General features: G+C 39.0%; 2 protein-coding genes across 11 annotated transcripts in view; both read left to right on the top strand.

Moving 5' to 3' along the window:
- Positions 1 to 2,822, top strand: part of dgki (diacylglycerol kinase, iota) — a 195,921-nt gene extending 193,099 nt beyond the window's left edge. For all 9 annotated transcript variants that reach the window (XM_062066438.1, XM_062066443.1, XM_062066439.1 and 6 more), the window contains one exon: positions 1,268 to 2,822. In XM_062066438.1, the coding sequence (XP_061922422.1) occupies positions 1,268 to 1,375 (108 nt within the window). In that variant the 3' untranslated portion in view covers positions 1,376 to 2,822. The remainder of the gene's footprint in view (positions 1 to 1,267) is intronic.
- Positions 2,823 to 11,097: 8,275 nt separating this feature from the next.
- Positions 11,098 to 20,058, top strand: LOC133662924 (uncharacterized). 2 transcript variants are annotated; one of them, XM_062067127.1, is made up of 7 exons: positions 11,098 to 11,230; positions 17,481 to 17,820; positions 17,919 to 18,026; positions 18,092 to 18,168; positions 18,233 to 18,391; positions 19,545 to 19,658; positions 19,749 to 20,058. In XM_062067127.1, exons 2-7 carry the CDS (start codon positions 17,490 to 17,492, stop codon positions 19,797 to 19,799), a joined length of 840 nt encoding a protein of 279 aa, XP_061923111.1. In that variant the 5' UTR covers positions 11,098 to 11,230; positions 17,481 to 17,489; the 3' UTR covers positions 19,800 to 20,058. The 2 variants fall into 2 exon arrangements, with proteins under 2 accessions (XP_061923111.1, XP_061923112.1); XM_062067128.1 differs by having other exon boundaries at positions 11,226 to 11,338.
- Positions 20,059 to 20,580: the final 522 nt, after the last annotated feature.

Consider the following 20,580-nt stretch of genomic DNA (forward strand, 5'->3'; position numbering starts at 1 on the left):
TGTAAGCCACTGTGACACTATTGTTCTTTTTTTTTTTTTTTTAATAAATGTCTAATGATAATGTCAATGAGGGATTTTTAATCACTGCTATGTTGAAATTGTAGCTAATATTAATACTATTGTTGATAATATTCATTTTTGTTTCACTACTTTTGGTTTGTTCTGTGTGGTGTTTGTGTCTCCTCTCAATTGCTCTGTTTATTGCAGTTCTGAGTGTTGCTGGGTCGGGTTTGGAATTGGATTGCATTTTTATGGTATTTCTGTGTATTGTTTTGTTGGATTGATTAATTTAAAAATAAAAAAAAGAATTTTTCTAAATAATAATAAAAAATTATTAAAAATCGACTTTTTAAAAATGAGAATCGATTCTGAATCGCACAACGTGAGGAATCGCGATTTGAATTCGAATCGATTTTTTCCCACACCCCTACTAGACGTATAAGATTTCATGGGATTTAGCGATTAGGAGTGACAGATTGTTTGGTAAACGTATAGCATGTTCTATATGTTATAGTTATTTGAATGACTCTTACCATAATATGTTACGTTAACATACCAGGCACCTTCTCAGTTGCTTATTTAAGCCTCATATAACGCAGTGGTCCCCAACCACCGGGCTGCGGATCGATTGGTACTGGGCCGCACAAGAAATAAAAAATATATTTTATTTTATTTTATTTTATTTTTTAATTAAATCAACATAAAAAACACAAGATACACTTACAATTAGTGCACCAACCCAAAAAACCTCCCTCCCCCATTTACACTCATTCACACAAAAGGGTTGTTTCTTTCTGTTATTAATATTCTGCTTCCTACATTATATATCAATATATATCAATACAGTCCCCCCGCCCCGGTCTGCAGTTACAAAAAGGTTGGGGACCGTTGATATAACGTACACTTATTCAGCCTGTTGTTCACTATTCTTTATTTATTTTAAATTGCCTTTCAAATGTCTATTCTTGGTGTTGGCTTTCATCAAATAAATTTCCCCAAAAAATGCGACTTATACTCACTCCAGTGCGACTTATATTTGTTTTTTTCCTTCTTTATTATGCATTTTCGGCCGGTGCGACTTATACTCCGAAAAATATGGGTAACTGGGCAGTGGCCATTTTACCTCTTTTTTTGTATGCCTCCACGACCTGTAGAAAGGGTGGTCCTCACAAGTCATGATCAAAAACTTGGTCCCAATTCCAAATGATAACAAGTGTGTGTGTGTTGTGTGTGTGTGTGTGTGTCTGTGTGTGTGTGTGTGTTCCAGGGGAAGACGCCAGTGGACCAAGCGGAGGGAGACTCTGAGCTGACCTCCTACCTGAGCAGCCAAAAAACCTCCTCGCCGCCCCACGAGGACTTGGAAACAGCAGTCTGACACACACTTACACACACACTTACATACTGACACACGCACACACTTATGTACTGACACACTCTCACGCTGACACTGTGCATCAAAAAGCGAAGGGGCGTGTCTCAGTCCACAGCAGCGGCGGACAATCTTTGATTTGCTCAGCTATTTATTTCTATTTATTTATTCCTAATTGTATTTATTGGCGGCGGTGCTGTCGGAGCGAAAGTGCACTTTGTCCAGGTGGGGACCGGAAGTGTGTTTCAGGACGTTCACGCTTTACGTTCAGCCCATCAAACCTTTTGTGCCAAAGACGTGACGCGGGTGTCACTTCTCCGTCGTCTTGCTCTCCTAGGAAAACCATGGCTTTGAATACCAAATGTATGCTTATGTCACGCTGGCTGTCACCTCGTACCAGTCCACACGCTTCTTGATTGGCTTCTCATTTCTTGTAAAGCAAACTATCAGTGCCCCCTTGTGGCTGATTGCATGAACCCCGCCTCTTCCACGCCCAGTGACGTCATTTGGGAGAAAGCATGGTGTCATAGCAAGGCCAAAATCACACAGGAAAAACATTCTGCGCTCGCTTGGCTTTTGTGCACACGTTCCTTTGTCTTGGAACATAGGGCGGGCCTTAGATACACAGCCCTCCTTTCTGATTGGTCACTTTAACCCTCGTGCAACTTTTACATTGACTACATACACACTTACTACTCTTCGGGTCCGAAAGGGACCCCACACATAAAAGTATATAAAACCAGCCCCAGCTGGGCAATCTACTCACTTGCCGCTGGCTTCGAGGCCGGCCCTTACACACCCCGCTCCGCGGCAGGCCTGCAGGCCACGCCCCCCTCCACAGTACTGTACTGTGAAATCTACTAATAAAAGTTTAAATCAATCAAAATTTTCACCCCTGGTGGTGAGATCTATCAAAATGAGGGTGGTCCTAAAAAGGAGGGATTTTTCAAATTGACTGTGTGTCGCTTTTAAAAGTGCTCCCCCTCGGGTCAACGTATGAAATAACAAGTGTGTGTAAAAATTTGAAGTGCTCCCCCTCTGGCCAACATAAAATAACAATTTTGTGTAAAAATTTGAAGTGCTCCCCCTCTGGTCAACATATGAAATAACAAATGTGTGTAAAAATTTGAAGTGGTCCCCCTCTGGTCAACATATGAAAAGCAAGTGTGTGTAAAAATTTGAAGTGCTCCCCCTATGGCCAACATATGTAATAAGTGTGTGTAAGAAATTGAAATGTTCCCCTTTTGGCCACAATTAATTAAAAAAAAAAAAAAAATTATATATTGGTCACTTTAACCCTGGCGCAATTTTTTTTTTTTTACATTGACTATACACACTTACTACTCTTCAAGTCCGAAAGGGACCACACACATAAAAGTATATAAAATAAAAATGTAATATTTTTTATTTTACTTTAATAATAATATATTTTATTTGTAAAAAGCACTTTACATTGAGCAAACAACCTCAAAGTGCTACAGTGTATTAAAATAAAGAAATAAAAAGATAATAAAAATAAAAACTAGAACAGCCTAATAGCTAGAACCAGTATGCATGTATCTAAAAAAAAAAAAAAAGCTTTTTTAAAAAGGGTTTTTAAGCCTTTTTTAAAAGCATCCACAGTCTGTGGTGCCCTCAGGTGGTCAGGGAGAGCGTTCCACAGACTGGGAGCGGCGGAGCAGAAAGAAAGGTCTCCCATTGTTCGTAGCTTTGTCCTCGGAGGTTGGAGGAGGTTAGACTGTCCGGAGCGGTGGTGTCGTGTGGAGGATTTGGGGGTGAGCAGTTCTTTGAGGTAGAGGGGGGGGCATTTCCATGGAGGCACTGGTGGTTTTAGTAGGGAGACTTTGTATTCAATCCTGAGTGGAACAGGAAGCCAGTGAAGGGATTTGAGAATTGGTGTGATATGGTCGTATTTCCGCACGTTAAAATCTTTTAACAACTTCATATATATCTATTGATATCTATTTTATTATTTTTCATGTTTTTTATATATATATATGGCCTTTTTGTCCCAAAAAAAAATTGTTTTGTAAATATGCAACACAAAGATCCTCGCGTGAGCTCGTGGGTCAGGGGTTGCAATGTTTTTATTGTCCGCACACGTGCCGGGTCAGCACTCTTTTTGTCAACTTTTCAGTCTTTTCTGGCTCAAACTCCAACTCCCACTGACTTGTCTCGTCTCGGCTGCTGCTAATAAGCATGGCAGGTGATTGGATGATCAGCCCCAGCTGGGTAATCCAATCACCTGCCAGCTGTGCTTCGAGGCCGGTCCTTCCACACCCCGCTCCGCGGCAGGCCCGCAGACCACGCCCCCCTCCACACATATATATATATATGTGTGTGTGTGTGTGTGTGTGTGTTTGTTTTCAGTCAGGGACAGATGCAGAAGCAGATTTTTACAACAAATATCTGCGTAAAAGTGATAAAATATCATATTGTAGGTGTTTATTACACTTTGCATTCATATTTTGCTGTTTTTTTACATTTTTGTTTTTGTTTTGCTTGATTGTAAAAGATCACCAAAAATTATTCCTGGGCGCGGCACCGCTGCTGCCCACTGCTCCCCTCACCTCCCAGGGGGTGAACATGGGGATGGGTCAAATGCAGAGGACACATTTCACCACACCTAGTGTGTGTGTGACAATCATTGGTACTTTAACTTTAACTTAACTCAGCAACTATGGAGGAGCTGGTCTGAGAAGTAAAATATGTTCCGACGCTCCCAGTCTGTGGAACGCTCTCCCTGACCACCTGAGGGCACCACAGACTGTGGATACTTTTAAAAAAGGCTTAAAAACCCTTCTTTTTTTAAAAAAAGCCTTTTTTTATATGTATATATGCATACTAGTTTTAGCTATTTGGCTGTCCTAGTTTTTATTTGTATTTATTTTTTTATTATCTTTTAATTTTTTGGGGTTTTTTTGCTTTTATACACTGTAGCACTTTGAGGTTGTTTACTCAATGTAAAGTGTTTTTTTACAAATAAAATCTATTATTATTATTATTATTATAAATGTTAATATTCAGTGTTTTATTGTTCATAGTTGATATTGTAAAACCCACTTTCATTATTTTCCTGTACATTTTGGGTGTCCTATTCTGTAAAAAAAATTTAAATTCCATTTTTTTGAGGTGGTCTGTCATGACTTCTTTAGAACTCTATCGGACATTATGACTTTTGGTATTAGTGTTCCTGGAAAAAAAGGCAGGTTTTTACAGCTAAATGTGTATATATCATTTATACACACGTACACATTGGCCCCTCAGACACAATTTTTCTCTCAATGTGGCCCCTGGAGTCACAAATATTTGCCCAGCTCTGCTCGAAAGACTAATCTTCAGAGGGGACACAGTCGACGGTAACAATTCCCTCGGATAATAGGCCTTTTAGGCGACCAATCAGAGAGGAGGGGAGTTGCAGAGGCCCGCCCCTCTTTGTTCCAAAAGAGTGGAACACCGAGCGTGTGGACGAGAAACCGAGTTTCTGCGCACACAGATTGTGGTTATTACCTGCGGGGGGTTTGGCACTGTTTCGACACCATAAGAAACTACAGAAAAGTAAAGTTTACATAAACATTTGATTATATTCGATGGACTTTGAGGTTGGTCAACTGAAAAAAAACGTGTTTTTACGGTCAAACGCAGCTTCTCTATCCGAGTTGGAACTTTGCTACGCATCCAAGTACTTTGTTTCTACCAACCCCGTTTCCATATGAGTTGGGAAATTGTGTTAGATGTAAATATAAACGGAATACAATGATTTGCAAGTCATTTTCAACCCATATTCAGTTGAATATGCTACAAAGACAACATATTTGATGTTCAAACTGATTTTTTTTTGGGCAAATAATCATTAACTTTAGAATTTGATGCCAGCAACACGTGACAAAGAAGTTGGGAAAGGTGGCAATAAATACCGATAAAGTTGAGGAATGCTCATCAAACACTTATTTGGAACATCCCACAGGTGAACAGGCAAATTGGGAACAGGTGGGTGCCATGATTGGGTATAAAAGTAGATTCCATGAAATGCTCAGTCATTCACAAACAAGGATGGGGCGAGGGTCACCACTTTGTCAACAAATGCCTGAGCAAATTGTTGAACAGTTTAAGAAAAACCTTTCTCAAGCAGCTATTGCAAGGAATTTAGGGATTTCACCATCTACGCTCCGTAATATCATCAAAGGGTTCAGAGAATCTGGAGAAATCACTGCACGTAAGCAGCTAAGCCCGTGACCTTCCATCCCTCAGGCTGTACTGCATCAACAAGCCACATCAGTGTGTAAAGGATATCACCACATGGGCTCAGGAACACCTCAGAAACCCACTGTCAGTAACTACAGTTGGTCGCTACATCTGTAAGTGCAAGTTAAAACTCTCCTACGCAAGGCGAAAACCGTTTATCAACAACACCCAGAAACGCCGTCGGCTTCGCTGGGCCTGAGCTCATCTAAGATGGACTGATACAAAGTGGAAAAGTGTTCTGTGGTCTGACGAGTCCACATTTCAAATTGTTTTTGGAAACTGTGGACGTCAAAGAGGAAAAGAACCATCCGGATTGTTGTAGGCGCAAAGTGTAAAAGCCAGCATGTGTGATGGTATGGGGGTGTATTAGTGCCCAAGACATGGGTAACTTACACATCTGTGAAGGCACCATTAATGCTGAAAGGTACATACAGCTTTTGGAGCAACATATGTTGCCATCCAAGCGACGTTACCGTGGACGCCCCTGCTTATTTCAGCAAGACAATGCCAAGCCACGTGTTACATCAACGTGGCTTCATAGTAAAAGAGTGCGGGTACTAGACTGGCCTGCCTGTAGTCCAGACCTGTCTCCCATTGAAAATGTGTGAAGCCTAAAATAGCACAAGGGAGACCCCCGGACTGTTGAACAACTTAAGCTGTACATCAAGCAAGAATGGGAAAGAATTCCACCTGAGAAGCTTCAAAAATGTGTCTCCTCAGTTCCCAAACCTTTACTGAGTGTTGTTAAAAGGAAAGGCCATGTAACACAGTGGTGAACATGCCCTTTCCCAACTACTTTGGCACGTGTTGCAGCCATGAAATTCTAAGTTGATTATTATTTGCAAAAATAAAGTTAATGAGTTTGAACATCAAATATGTTGTCTTTGTAGCATATTCAACTGAATATGGGTTGAAAATGATTTGCAAATCATTGTATTCCGTTTATATTTACATCTAACACCATTTCCCAACTCATATGGAAACGGGGTTTGATCGATTCCAAAACACTTTGATCACCAGACGAAAGCGGTCCAGTTTTGAATATTGGTCGTGGGAAAAAGTTGCATCCAAATGTCAGCAAATAGGTTTGAGTAAGAATCCATCATATCAGCCAGGAAATGACCACAATTGATGTATGATGTTGGAAGGACGATACCTGGAAACGTGGTTCTTCAGCTGCCATCCAACACATCTCCTAATACACTGTGTGTGTGTGTGTGTGTGTGTTCTTGTATTTCTACCCTTCTTGAGACACCAACAAGGAAAAGTATCTTCCATATGAGGAGGTGTGAACAAGTGATGACATAAATCATGGTCCCAATAACATTGCATCTAATAGACGATGTCTCATTTATAAAATATGTCAAATATACCATGAATTGATTAACGTGGACTTAAACAAGTTGAAAAACGTATTCGGGTGTTACCATTTAGTGGTCAATTGTACGGAATATGTACTTGTAGAGGTTTCCCTCTTGTGGTGGGTTCTCCTGACGCCGACAGATCTTCGGGAGCCCGGTAGACAGTTGGAATCAAGTCTTTTATCGGCATAAACCCCCGGGGTGGCTTGCTTTCCAGCAATATATGTTTGACTTTCCAGTCCGCCGTGTCTCTCTCTGTGCGTGTCCAGCAACTCCCAACTCCAACCACGTGTCTCGGTCCGGCTGCTGCTAATTAGGGCGACAGGCATAGTTGCCAACCCTCCCGATTTTACCGGGAGACTCCCGAATTTCAGTGCCACTCCCGAAAATCTCCCCGGGGCTACCATTCTCCCGATTTCCACCCGGACAACAACATTGGGGGCGTGCCTTAAAGGTACTGTCCTCTACAACCTGTCGTCAAGTCCGCTTTTCCTCCATACACACAAGTGAATGCAAGGCATACTTGATCAACAGCCATACGGGTCACACTGAGGGTGGCCGTACAAACAACTTTAACACTGTTGCAAATATGCGCCACACTGTGAACCCACACCAAACAAGAATGACAAACACATATCGGGAGAACATCCGCACCGTAACACAACATAAACACAACACAACAAATACCCGGAACACCTTGCAGCACTAACTCTTCCGGGACGCTACAATATACACCCCCGCTACCACCAAACCCGGCCCCGCCCACCTCAAACCCCCACCCCACCAATCTCCCGAATTCGGAGGTCTCAAGGTTGGCAAGTATGGCGACAGGTGATTAGATAACCAGCCCCAGCTGGGCAATCTACTCACCTGCCGCTGGCTTCGACACACCCCGCTCCGCGGCAGGCCCGCAGGCCACGCCCCCTTCCACAGTAAAAAATTTCACCCCTGCTGGTGACATCTATCAAAATGAGGGTGGTCCCAAAAAAGGAGGGATTTTTCAAATTGACTGTGTCGCTTTTAAAAGTGCCCCCCCCCCCCCCTCTGGTCAACATATGAAATAACAAGTGTGTGTAAAAAATTTGAAGTGCTCCCCCCTCTGGTCAACATATGAAATAACAAGTGTGTGTAAAAATTTGAAGTGCTCCCCCCTTTGGTCAACATATGAAATAACAAGTGTGTGTAAAAATTTGAAGTGCTCCCCCCTCTGGTCAACATATGAAATAACAAGTGTGTGTGTAAAAATTTGAAGTGCTCCCTTTATGGCCGACATATGTAATACGTGTGTGTACGATATTGAAAGGTGCCCCCTTTTGGCCACAATTAATAACAAATAAATAAATATGTATATAGGGATATACTGTCATAACTTGGAAGTAAATAATGATTAAAAACAAAACAAAATTAAGAAAATGTACTAAAAGCTTACCTTTTTTATATTTGCATAGTATGTATATATTATTAATGTTGTAAATACACATCTTTATATATCTAGAAAGGGTGGTCCTAAAGAGGGAGGCATTTTTCAGAGGTCTCAAGAAGGTAACAAATACAAGAATGTGTGTGCGTGACAAAACTCTGAGCCATATTCCATTCAATATGAAGAGATGAGGTCTTTTTTGCATTTATCTTCTAGTCGTTTACATTACATTAATGTTTTGAAGCTAGTGGAGCATGGAAGTACTTGCTAAAGGTGCTTCAGTGCCGGTCGGGTTCAAGATGGTTTTGTTTGTCTCCATCCCCTCCGTCCTCGGACTGCAGAACACAGAAGCGTCAGCCTCCCTTTTCTTTAACCGCACGCTTTCCACGTCGCTCCACGCCATTTTCACACCCAGGCCAAGGGACATTTATGTCAGTTAGGTCACACGCAGTAATTAATCCTTGTTTGTTTGGACTTTGTTTAATTAAGCAGTTTTGGAACGTGTTAATAACGTGTTGAAAAGGAACATATTTGTACAGTTTCCTGTTTGAACTTCTGCAGTGTACTTTCGGTTTCATTTCTCAGATCTTTTTTATTTTTGTTGCGGTCACCTGTACAGGGAGGACTTGTGGGCGGGGCCTGTTTTGATCAACACATTTTGGTTTTTATCACTTTTATCTCAGTGTTGGTTTCTGCATGACATTTTCTTACCTCCTTGGCATTGATTACTTTCCACTACAGTATTTGCATAAACATGCATTGTTATTATAATGATGATTGTTTTGACTATTAAATTATTGTTTGGAATGTTTTATGCCTGGTTTTCCTGCCAGGTTAGTTTTTAGTTTTTTTTATCTTTCTGCTGAAGTGTTTTGTTTTTATTTTTCTTAAAATGTGAAAAGAAGTTTTGATGCTGGCCTCTGGTGTTTTTCGTTGAACGACTAGTTCCTCTTTTTCTGCAACAACAACACATTTATTATATCAGTTCTTCACAATTCAGCTTCCTGTTCCAGGAACGAATCATACTTTTCACAATTAACAGCTTAGATTTGAATAAAAGATAGAGTGTTTTATTAGTCGTGTATGTTGATCTTTTATGACAGGGGTGTCCAAAGTGCGGCCCGCAGCTAATTGTTTACCGGCCCGCCACACCTTCTGGAAATACTATTGTAAAAATAAAAAAGAACATTAAAAAAAGTGGAATGAGGTAAAATCTAACAAGAAAAAGTTGCAATGTTGACACAAAAGCTGCCATGCAGGCTGTTTTTTTCTTTCTTTTGTCTTTCTTTATTTTTATTTTATTTTATTTATTTATTATTTATTTATTTTATTTATTTATTTTATTTTTATTTTTTTTGCTCAAAAAATAATAGTAATGACAAAAAATCCATGTTATAATGAATTATTTTCAGGGCTCCAATTACTTCAAATATTTCACTTTAGAATAATTTTTGTGTGGTAAATATTGCATATATTGTGTAGTAGCCATATAAAAACATCAAATTTTTCTTTGACAAAAGCGCATAAAACAAACAAAATAATAGTTCCGGCATAAAATGGACAGATATATCTGAAGTTGACCTCGTAACTTAAGTGTTGAAAGTAAAAGAAAAAACCTAATAAAAATGTATCACTTTATGAGTGGGGCACCTTTTGGATCCCAAATATATTTAGTGATTTTTTATTTATCTTTTCACTGTGATTACTCAAAGATATGAAATAATTAAAATCAATGGTGTCCTGCATTATTGATATTTTAGGGCTCTAATTACTAAATACTGCATATTTCAGTTTTACTATAAAAAAAAAAAAAAACTAAGTTGTTTTTGACAGAAAAGCCATAAAACATTTTTTTTAATTTGTATTACTTTATATCAACTTGAAGTTGATATAGAAATTTACTGTAAGCGTTAAATAATTTAAAAATAATAATAATCTGACTTATTTTTAACATTTTAATGACTGAGACCCTTTATGGTCCCCGGGACCCCTAAAGGTAAAATAGATTTTAAAAAAATGCATATATTTTGTTATGGTTTGAAAATGAAAAATATCAAAATGGCCCCCACATGCTTTAATTTTTCCGTGTGCGGCCCTCAGTGGAAAAAGTTTGGACACCCCTGTTTTATGAGCACAGCTGTGGTTTCCCTAAGAGAAATCACCGCAGTCAAGAAGGAGTTTTTTTTATTTTGGATTATTCAAAATAAATGTAACCTATTTTTATGGGCTTTCCCCTTTGTGCTGTTAAATTCCTGTTCTACGCTCTTATACAGTATATGCCATGAGCTCTTATTTTGAAGGCGCTAAGAGCGGAAGAGATGACACGTAATGTAACCGAGGGTTTATAAATGTCGCCTATACTGTATGAAACTACAAAATAACAAACACGCAGGCTCCACTTTTACACGAGGACCGCTTTATTTACTTTCTTTAAAAAAAAAAAAACTCCGCTCCACTACAACGTGTCATCCCTTCCGCTCTTAGCGCCTTCAAAATAAGAGCTCACGGCATATATACTGTATAACAACGTATAACAGGAACTTAACATCACAAAGAGGAAAGCCCATGAATAAAGGTTACATACATTTTAAACTTTATTCACCAAAAGTTGACTTTAATGTTTTAATTGTGAGTCAAATCAAATGTATTCACTAAAAAGTGCATACTTGGGCTGGTTGTTGTCAAGCGCAGGAGCACGTGTGTCCTACGTCATGACGTCATCGTGACGTAACACGTAAAAAGCTTTACGTGACGAAGCAGCTCCAAAAGGAAGTAAGAGTAAAGTCTTTAAGGAGGACTTGTTGGGACTTGTTTGCCTTTTAAAGTCTTCTCTCTGTAAGTAATCATGTGTGTATCTTTGTTTTATACCCACCAGTTTCAACAACAAATACCGGAAAATACTCGAATCTGACAGTTTGTGTCTTAGCTGTTGGTCAACATCGCGTAAGTTTCGAATGAATTAATAAGCTAATTTTTTTTTATCCTACTTTGTTTTAAGTGCGCGTCGCGACGAAAGTAAGCATTTTATTATTAAAATGTCGACAAGAAGAGTAACGATTCACACCTAAAATGTCGCAGTTAATTCAATATTCAGTTCAAAGTTACCACCTAGTTTTGCCGGTTTTAACTGAATTGTGCTACTTTTGTCTTTCTTCCTTTTAAAATCGATTCAATTACGTTTGCGATTGAGCTATCATTGCGTGTTTTATTTTTTCATGTCCGATAAATTTCATTTCGAGGTTGGAGAAGTCCAAAGATCAGTTTAAGGTCAGTTGACTTTATCGCGGATAGTCTTTGAACCACCACTAGGGGGAGACAAATCACCAAAGGAGGGGAACATGGAAACAGAAACCAGCACTATAAATAGTACCGTGTAGGGCTGTCGAGGTACCAAAACCGGTACCAAAATGTATTTAATTACTTTTCGACACTTTTCAAACTACAGGAGCCAACAAAAATGTCATAATTGACTTTATTTTAACAGAAAATCCTGTGATGTGTTAAACCAGGGGTGTCAAAGTCATTTTAGCTCAGGGGCCACATGGAGAAAAATCTGCACACGCAGGCCGAACTATTAAAATCATGACATTAAAAGTAAGTCAACAAAAACAGGATAAAAGCAGTATTTAGTACAGTGTAAGTCAACAAAAAGGATAAAAGCTGTATTTAGTACAGTGTAAGTCAACAAGAGGATACAAGCAGTATTTAGTACAGTGTAAGTCAACAAAAACATGATAAAAGTAGTATTTAGTACAGTGTAAGTCAACAAAAACACGATAAAAGTAGTATTTAGCACAGTATAAGTCAACAAAAACATGATAAAAGCAGCATTTAGCACATCGTAAGTCAACAAAAACATGATAAAAGTAGTATTTAGTACAGTGTAAGTCAACAAAAAGAGAATAAAAGCAGCATTTAGTACAGTGTTAGTCAACAAAAAGAGCATAAAAGCAGTATTTAGTACAGTGTAAGTCAACAAAAACAGGATAAAAGCATTTAGTACAGTGTAAGCCAACAAAAAGAGCATAAAAGCAGCATTTAGTACAGTGTAAGTCAACAAAAAGAGCATAAAAGCAGTATTTAGTACAGTGTAAGTCAACAAAAACACGATAAAAGCAGCATTTAGTACAATGTAAGTAAACAAAAAGAGCATAAAAGCAGCATTTAGTACAATGTAAGTCAACAAAAAGAGCATAAAAGCAGTATTCAGTGTAAGTCAACAAAAAGAGCATAAAAGCAGCATTTAGTAGTGTAAGTCTACAAAAAGAGCATAAAAGCAGCATTTAGTACAGTGTAAGTCAACAAAAACAGGATAAAAGCAGTATTTAGTACAGTGTAAGTCAACAAAAACAGGATAAAAGCAGCATTTAGTACAGTATAAGTCAACAAAAAGAGCATAAAAGCAGTATTTAGTACAGTGTAAGTCAACAACAAGAGGATACAAACAGTATTTAGTACAGTGTAAGTCAACAAAAACACGATAAAAGCAGTATTTAGTACAGTGTAAGTCTACAAAAACAGGATAAAAGCAGTATTTAGCACAGTGTAAGTCAACAAAAATAGAATAAAAGCAGTATTTAGTACAGTGTAAGTCAACAAAAAGACAGTAAAAGCAGTATTTAGTACAGTGTAAGTCTACAAAAAGAGGATAAAAGCAGTATTTAGTACAGTGTAAGTCAACAAAAAGACAGTAAAAGCAGTATTTAGTACAGTGTAAGTCAACAAAAAGACAGTAAAGCAGTATTTAGTACAGTGTAAGTCTACAAAAAGAGGATAAAAGCAGTATTTAGTACAGTGTAAGTCAACAAAAAGAGGATAAAAGCAGCATTTAGCACAGTGTAAGTCAACAAAAACAGGATAAAAGCAGCATTTAGCACAGTGTAAGTGAACAAAAAGAGGATATAAGCAGCATTTAGTACAGTGTAAGTCTACAAAAACAGGATAAAAGCAGTATTTAGCAGAGGTGGGACCAAGTCATTGCTTTGCAAGTCACAAGTAAGTCTCAAGTCTTTGCCCTCAAGTCTCGAGTCAAGTCCCGAGTCAAGACAGGCAAGTCCAGAGTCAAGTCCAAAGTCAAGACTAGAAAGTCTCAAGTCAAGTCCCAAGTCCTGCATTTTGAGTTTCGAGTCCTTTCAAGTCCTTTTAACCACAGACTAATATTTTTACACAGATTGTGTATGCTTTTAAACCGCTGTATTTATTTATTAAAACAAGTGCATTTGAAATTGCAGGAAAAAAAAATGGTGCTGACATTGCAATTCATAATAGCACTATTAACAGTAATTTTAATAGTTTAAACAATTTTAAACATTTAACTAATTCCTTTACAGAATAAACACATTTGCAAAAACAAACATTAACATACTATTGGTTGTATTTTATGAAAATAACATTACCACAGAGTTGAGAAGGAGCAAAGATATTCAATATTTGTATGTGAGAATCACAAATAAATCTTCTGGGGGAGGATGACGCCCCTACAGGGGTTTGGTTTACAAACTTTCAGCCCCACCTAAAACAAAATTCACCAGCCGCCACTGATTATGATGCATTCTCATTTTAGGCAAAGTATAAGACAATACTTTCTTAACAGTATAATTGTAACCAGGAATAAGTCTTCAAGTAACAATATTCAAATACTAACATTGTTGGGTAAGACAGCATTTGGTTTTATTCTGAATCCAGTGAAACAGATTGGTGGTTTTAGCTGATATAAAGACTGTCAGGTGTTTATATATGTTTAAGTATTTGGCAGACGCTTTTATCCAAAGCGACATACATAAAAAATAGATATAAAACAATCACTGTAAACATGATCATTTAAGGGAAGAATGTAATACAAAATATCAATACAAAGTGTCAAGACAGAATAAACTCTCTGCTGCTGCAGCAACAGTTACAGTCTATAGGTCCCTAAAATATATAGATATCTAATGTATTCATACATTGTTTATGTAGGATATACGCATGTATATATAATCTAATCATATTGTTTCTTCAACTTAAAAATAGCTGACCGTTTTTTTCCCCCTTTCTCTGGGCTTATATTCCCAGTTTTGATCTCGGACGTCTGGTCACTTATAGCATATAAGAATATTATATTACTGTTAAGCAAACTATGAATAATAAAAACGCCAAAACATGTGTCCGTTATCATAGCTACACGTATGACAAAAAAAACGCGTGAAAATCAGTGGTATTCAGTGAGGTAAGATGAATTAAATTTGCTGACAGTTCATTGCTCCTGCAAATGAATTGCACTGAGTGGAGCAGATCACCACTCCAAGATGGCGGCTCCGCGTCTCGTCTGCGCCAGTAGGCAGTAGCGCTCAATGCTGCGTACCCTTAGAACATGTCTATGGTTATGACGTTAGCAGTGAGTTTACAGCCTCACTCATTTAACTACACAGCAAATAAAAGTCATGTTACTTAGCCAATAAACGTTATCTTACATTCAAAACTTACCCTTCTTTGTGCAACTTCAAATGTCGAACGAAGTTGGAAGTTGTTGCGTCTCCGTCTGTAATATTCCAACTGCGTGATTTGCATACGGCAATTTGTTTTTTGTTGACCAAGTCGTAGTTTTTATACCTGAACGAAACCAACTTTGGCATAATTGTTTCTCACTGCCGCATTGTTTGACAACTCATGTTCGGTGGTTGTCCTGCAATTTGATTGGATGAGAGCTGTGGGATGAAAACAACGTAGATTTCATTTGATTGGCTGTTGTACTGAGAGCACACACGCTGACAAGCAGCACACACGCTTATAGACACAGACGTATAAAATGAAAGATACGGAGCGCTCCCAAATAACTTTTTAAGGTTTGGGTTTTGGGGAAAGTAGCAAGTCATGTCAAGTCAAAAGCCTCAAGTCCAAGTGAAGTCACAAGTCATTGATGTTAAAGTCTAAGTCGAGTTGCAAGTCTCTTTACATTTTGTCAAGTCGAGTCTAAAGTCATCAAATTCATGACTCGAGTCTGACTCGAGTCCAAGTCATGTGACTCGAGTCCACACCTCTGGTATTTAGTACAGTGTAAGTCAACAAAAATAGAATAAAAGCAGTATTTAGTACAGTGTAAGTCAACAAAAAGAGGATAAAAGCAGTATTTAGTACAGTGAAGTCAACAAAAAGAGGATAAAAGCAGTATTTAGTACAGTGTAAGTCAACAAAAAGAGGATATAACCAGTATTTAGTACAGTGTAAGTCAACAAAATCCAGGATAAAAGCAGCATTTAGTACAGTGTAAGTCAACAAAAACAGGATAAAAGCAGTATTTAGTACAGTGTAAGTCAACAAAAATAGGATAAAAGCAGTATTTAGTACAGTGTAAGTCAACAAAAAGAGGATAAAAGCAGTATTTAGTACAGTGTAAGTCAACAAAAACAGGATAAAAGCAGCATTTAGTACAATGTAAGTAAACAAAAAGGGCATAAAAGCAGCATTTAGTACAATGTAAGTCAACAAAAAGAGCATAAAAGCAGTATTCAGTGTAAGTCAACAAAAAGAGCATAAAAGCAGCATTTAGTACAGTGTAAGTCAACAAAAAGAGCATAAAAGCAGTATTTAGTACAGTGTAAGTCAACAAAAACAGGATAAAAGCAGTATTTAGTACAGTGTAAGTCAACAAAAACAGGATAAAAGCAGCATTTAGTACAGTATAAGTCAACAAAAAGAGCATAAAAGCAGTATTTAGTACAGTGTAAGTCAACAAAAACAGGATAAAAGCAGTATTTAGTACAGTGTAAGTCAACAAAAATAGAATAAAAGCAGTATTTAGTACAGTGTAAGTCAACAAAAAGACAGTAAAAGCAGTGTTTAATACAAAAGAGGATAAAAGCAGTATTTAGTACAGTGTAAGTCAACAAAAAGAGGATAAAAGCAGTATTTAGTACAGTGTAAGTCAACAAAATCCAGGATAAAAGCAGCATTTAGTACAGTGTAAGTCAACAAAAACAGGATAAAAGCAGTATTTAGTACAGTGTAAGTCAACAAAAAGAGGATGAAAGCAGTATTTAGTACAGTGTAAGTCAACAAAAACAGGATAAAAGCAGCATTTAGCACAGTGTAAGTGAACAAAAAGAGGATAAAAGCAGCATTTAGCACAGTGTAAGTCAACAAAAAGAGCATAAAAGCAGTATTTAGTACCGTGTAAGTCAACAAAAAGAGCATAAAAGCAGCATTTAGTACAGTGTAAGTCAACAAAAAGAGCACAAAAGCAGTATTTAGTACCGTGTAAGTCAACAAAAAGAGCATAAAAGCAGTATTTAGTACCGTGTAAGTCTACAAAAAGAGCATAAAAGCAGCATTTAGCACAGTGTAAGTCAACAAAAAGAGCACAAAAGCAGTATTTAGTACCGTGTAAGTCAACAAAAAGAGCATAAAAGCAGTATTTAGTACAGTATAAGTCAACAAAAACAGGATAAAAGCAGTATTTAGTACAGTGTAAGTCAACAAAAAGAGGATAAAAGCAGTATTTAGTACAGTGTAAGTCTACAAAAAGAGGATAAAAGCAGTATTTAGCACAGTGTAAGTGAACAAAAAGAGGATAAAAGCAGTATTTAGTACAGTGTAAGTCAACAAAAAGAGGATAAAAGCAGTATTTAGTACAGTGTAAGTCAACAAAAAGAGGATAAAAGCAGTATTTAGTACAGTGTAAGTCAACAAAAAGAGGATAAAAGCAGTATTTAGTACAGTGTAAGTCAACAAAAAGACAGTAAAAGCAGTATTTAGTACAGTGTAAGTCTACAAAAACAGGATAAAAGCAGCATTTAGCACAGTGTAAGTCAACAAAAAGGGCATAAAAGCAGTATTTAGTACAGTGTAAGTCAACAACAAGAGCATAAAAGCAGTATTTAGTACAGTGTAAGTCAACAAAAACAGGATAAAAGCAGCATTTAGCACAGTGTAAGTCAACAAAAAGGGCATAAAAGCAGTATTTAGTACAGTGTAAGTCAACAACAAGAGCATAAAAGCAGCATTTAGTACAGTGTAAGTCAACAAAAACAGGATAAAAGCAGCATTAGTCATATTAGCCAAGAGAATATTTCCACTTTTCTTCTTCACGTCAGCGTCTCCCCCCCAGGACGCCATCATGGCAAACGGACACATAGAAATCCACGACCCCTTCGCCGACGGCGACGGCCAAGAAGCCACCTCAGACGTGGCGAACCTGCAGAACGCCGTGGAGTTCCGCCTCATGATGGTGTACGCCCAGAGGCGGCGGGGGGAAAAGCCCAGCGAGTCGTCGGTGGAGGACCCGGCCGACGCCACCTCGCCAAAGAGCGAGCACGAGAAGACGCCGGCCAAGAAGAAGAAGAAGCGGCGATGGAAACGTCTGACCAGCATTTTGAGATGCATCAAACCAGAGACGGACAGAACTCCTGGAGACCCTCACAGACCACATGTGATCAACCTATGTGCAGGTTCTACTGTCATCTAATCACATGACCAAACTGCATTGTGGCGCCCCCTGTAGGTGGTGGGGACATTTATATTTATACTTTCAATGGCTGCACCTCAGGTGACCACGAGGAAGTGGACGAGATCGAGATAGTGGCGAGCAGGCTGACGGACATCGCCGACGACATTCCCTTCGTCCCGCCCGAGGTGGAGCCGGACTCGCCCGAAGGTGAGTGGTGAGGAGTACGCGGTGGAAGCTGATTGGTTGACGTGGGCGTGCTGTGTTGTGTCCAGAGGACGCCAACGTGGAGAAGCTGATTGGCCTCCTGCTGAGGGAGTGTGGAGACCACTACGACCGACAGGTGGCCGAGGTGGGTGACAGAGTCCACGGTCTAGACCCCGGCTGGTGTCCAACTGAACTAACGTGTTCCACAGGAGCTGAGAGACGCTTTAAGGAACACGCAGCTGTGGAACTACACCTTCTATGAGAGGTTGATGCAGACGGTCCTGATCAGGATGGGCCTCTTCAACCCGGACCCTGAAGCTCCCGGTCCTCAGACTTCACCACAGACTCAGATAGCCGTCGCCTGTGAAGTGAGAAGAATTAAAAACTTGTTTTTTATTTAAATCCGTAGAGCAGGACTATTCAACTACTGTATTTTTACTATAAGGCGAAAAATACGCCTTATAGTACTGCAATATAGACTATAATGGCAGTCACACATAAGAGATACGTGCAGACTGCACTATGATGGCAGTCACACATAAGAGATACATGTAGACTGCACTATGATGGCAGTCACACATAAGAGATACGTGTAGACTGCAATATGACTCAAGTAAACAACACCAACATGTTCTATGTTCCATTGAGAATATAGAACATTACACACGGCACTCAAAATGTATCAGAATGTTTTAGTAGGACTCTGGTAAGCTATGAAGCCACACCGCTTGATGGATTGTACTGTGCTTCAACATAGGAGTATTATTATGGTGTGTGTATAAGGTAAGACATATTATCTGGCGTTTTGTTTCGCAATGTTATGCAAAAGCAACTTTTCTTACCTGCTGATCTGTATTTGGGATCTGCATAAGTCCTGAAAAATTGGGGCCGTCCTCCTTTTATAACACCGTAGTCGATAAGCTTATTTTTCTCTTAATTTCTTGTTATGTGACATTCATCCTCCATTGTTGCCATTTGTAATATAAAGTAGTGTAAAGTTCCTACTTATATCTGTCAGTGAACTCACCATGAAAGCGCTAAAACATACCGGTGTAGTGAGTTTACATTATTCACCCAAGGAACTTTAGTTATTAGAGACTTCCGGCCAGATGGTTTTTTTTCCCACATTGTTGTTGTTGTTGCACTAGCGAGCCACGGATGAGGAGATGCTGCTCTGTTATTGATTGAAGTCAAGTCTGACGGAGAAAAGACGCTGTCGAAGTGGAGGCACGTAAGCAAGACCCGCCCACAGAACGGCGCATCCTGAAGAGACTTGAAGATGATGTGTAGAACATCATCTATGCAACATTTTGAGCAAAGAACCACCATCACATGTTATGTAGACCACAAGGAAGTCTTTTACATTTAGAAGAGGGAAAAAAGACTCCTTTTAATGTGCCTTATAATCCGGTGCGCCCTATGGTCCGGAAAATACGGCAGTTTTGAACTTAACTCGGGGGGGCGCCAGTTGACCAGCACTGATGTGGAGAATGTTGTTGTTGTTGTTGTTGTTGTGTGCAGGTCACAAGTCGCCTGTCTGCTGCTGACACACTGCCCATGAACCGCTTGATGGGATACGGCGCCACCTACCTGCAGAACCACTTCTCCTCCTGGGCTAAGCAGCACGGCGGTTATGTACGTCACACACACACACACACACACACACACACACACACACACACACACACTTGATAAAGCCTCTTTATTGGACTTCTTTGGTTGCAGACGGGAGCCATCATCTGTGAAAATGACGACGACGACGATGAAGTCCAGTAATCTTTGGAAGATGTTTGTTTATGCCCATTTTTCTATTTAATGATCACCTTTGTTTACATTTGACAAAGTGACACCACTAGGTGAAGCACACGGCGGAGGGGATTTATGTGTCGGTGCTGTGGCTTTTATGCAAATAAATGATCATATTTGGATAAGAGTGTGAGAATCACATGATGGTGTTTGGATGTAATGTTGGACGGAAATGAAGGAACATTGATGTCAAAAATGGATGGAAAAATAAAGTTCCATTTAAAGAATATTTTCGTATCCATTTGTCCAGTGTTTTAAAACTCATCTGAAACACACTGCCCTCCTGTGGTCAAGTTGGACTACCGCAGCAGAAGTGCACTGCGACGGGGGTTGAAAATGTTGTTAAAATGTTTAAATTATGCGCTAAAAGAGGTGGTCAATGATAGTTTAATTTAAAGAATATTTCCGTATTTGTCCAGTGTTTTAAAACTCATCTGAAACACATAAAAACACTGCCCTCCTGTGGTCAAGTTGGGCTACTGCAGGAGAAGTGAGCTGCGACGGGGGTTGAAAATGTTGTTAAAATGTTTAAATTACGCGCTAAAAGAGGTGGTCAATGAAAGTTTAATTTAAAGAATATTTCCGTATTTGTCCAGTGTTTTAAAACTCATCTGAAACTTCTGTCATTTAGAGACGTGAAAACACTGCCCTCCTGTGGTCAAGTTGGGCTACTGCAGGAGAAGTGAGCTGCGACGGGGGTTGAAAATGTTGAAATGTTTAAATTACGCGCTAAAGGGGGTGGTCAATGAAA

This window comes from Entelurus aequoreus, linkage group LG12 (genome assembly GCF_033978785.1).
Source record: "Entelurus aequoreus isolate RoL-2023_Sb linkage group LG12, RoL_Eaeq_v1.1, whole genome shotgun sequence".
In the NCBI taxonomy this organism is placed as follows: Eukaryota; Metazoa; Chordata; class Actinopteri; order Syngnathiformes; family Syngnathidae; genus Entelurus; species Entelurus aequoreus.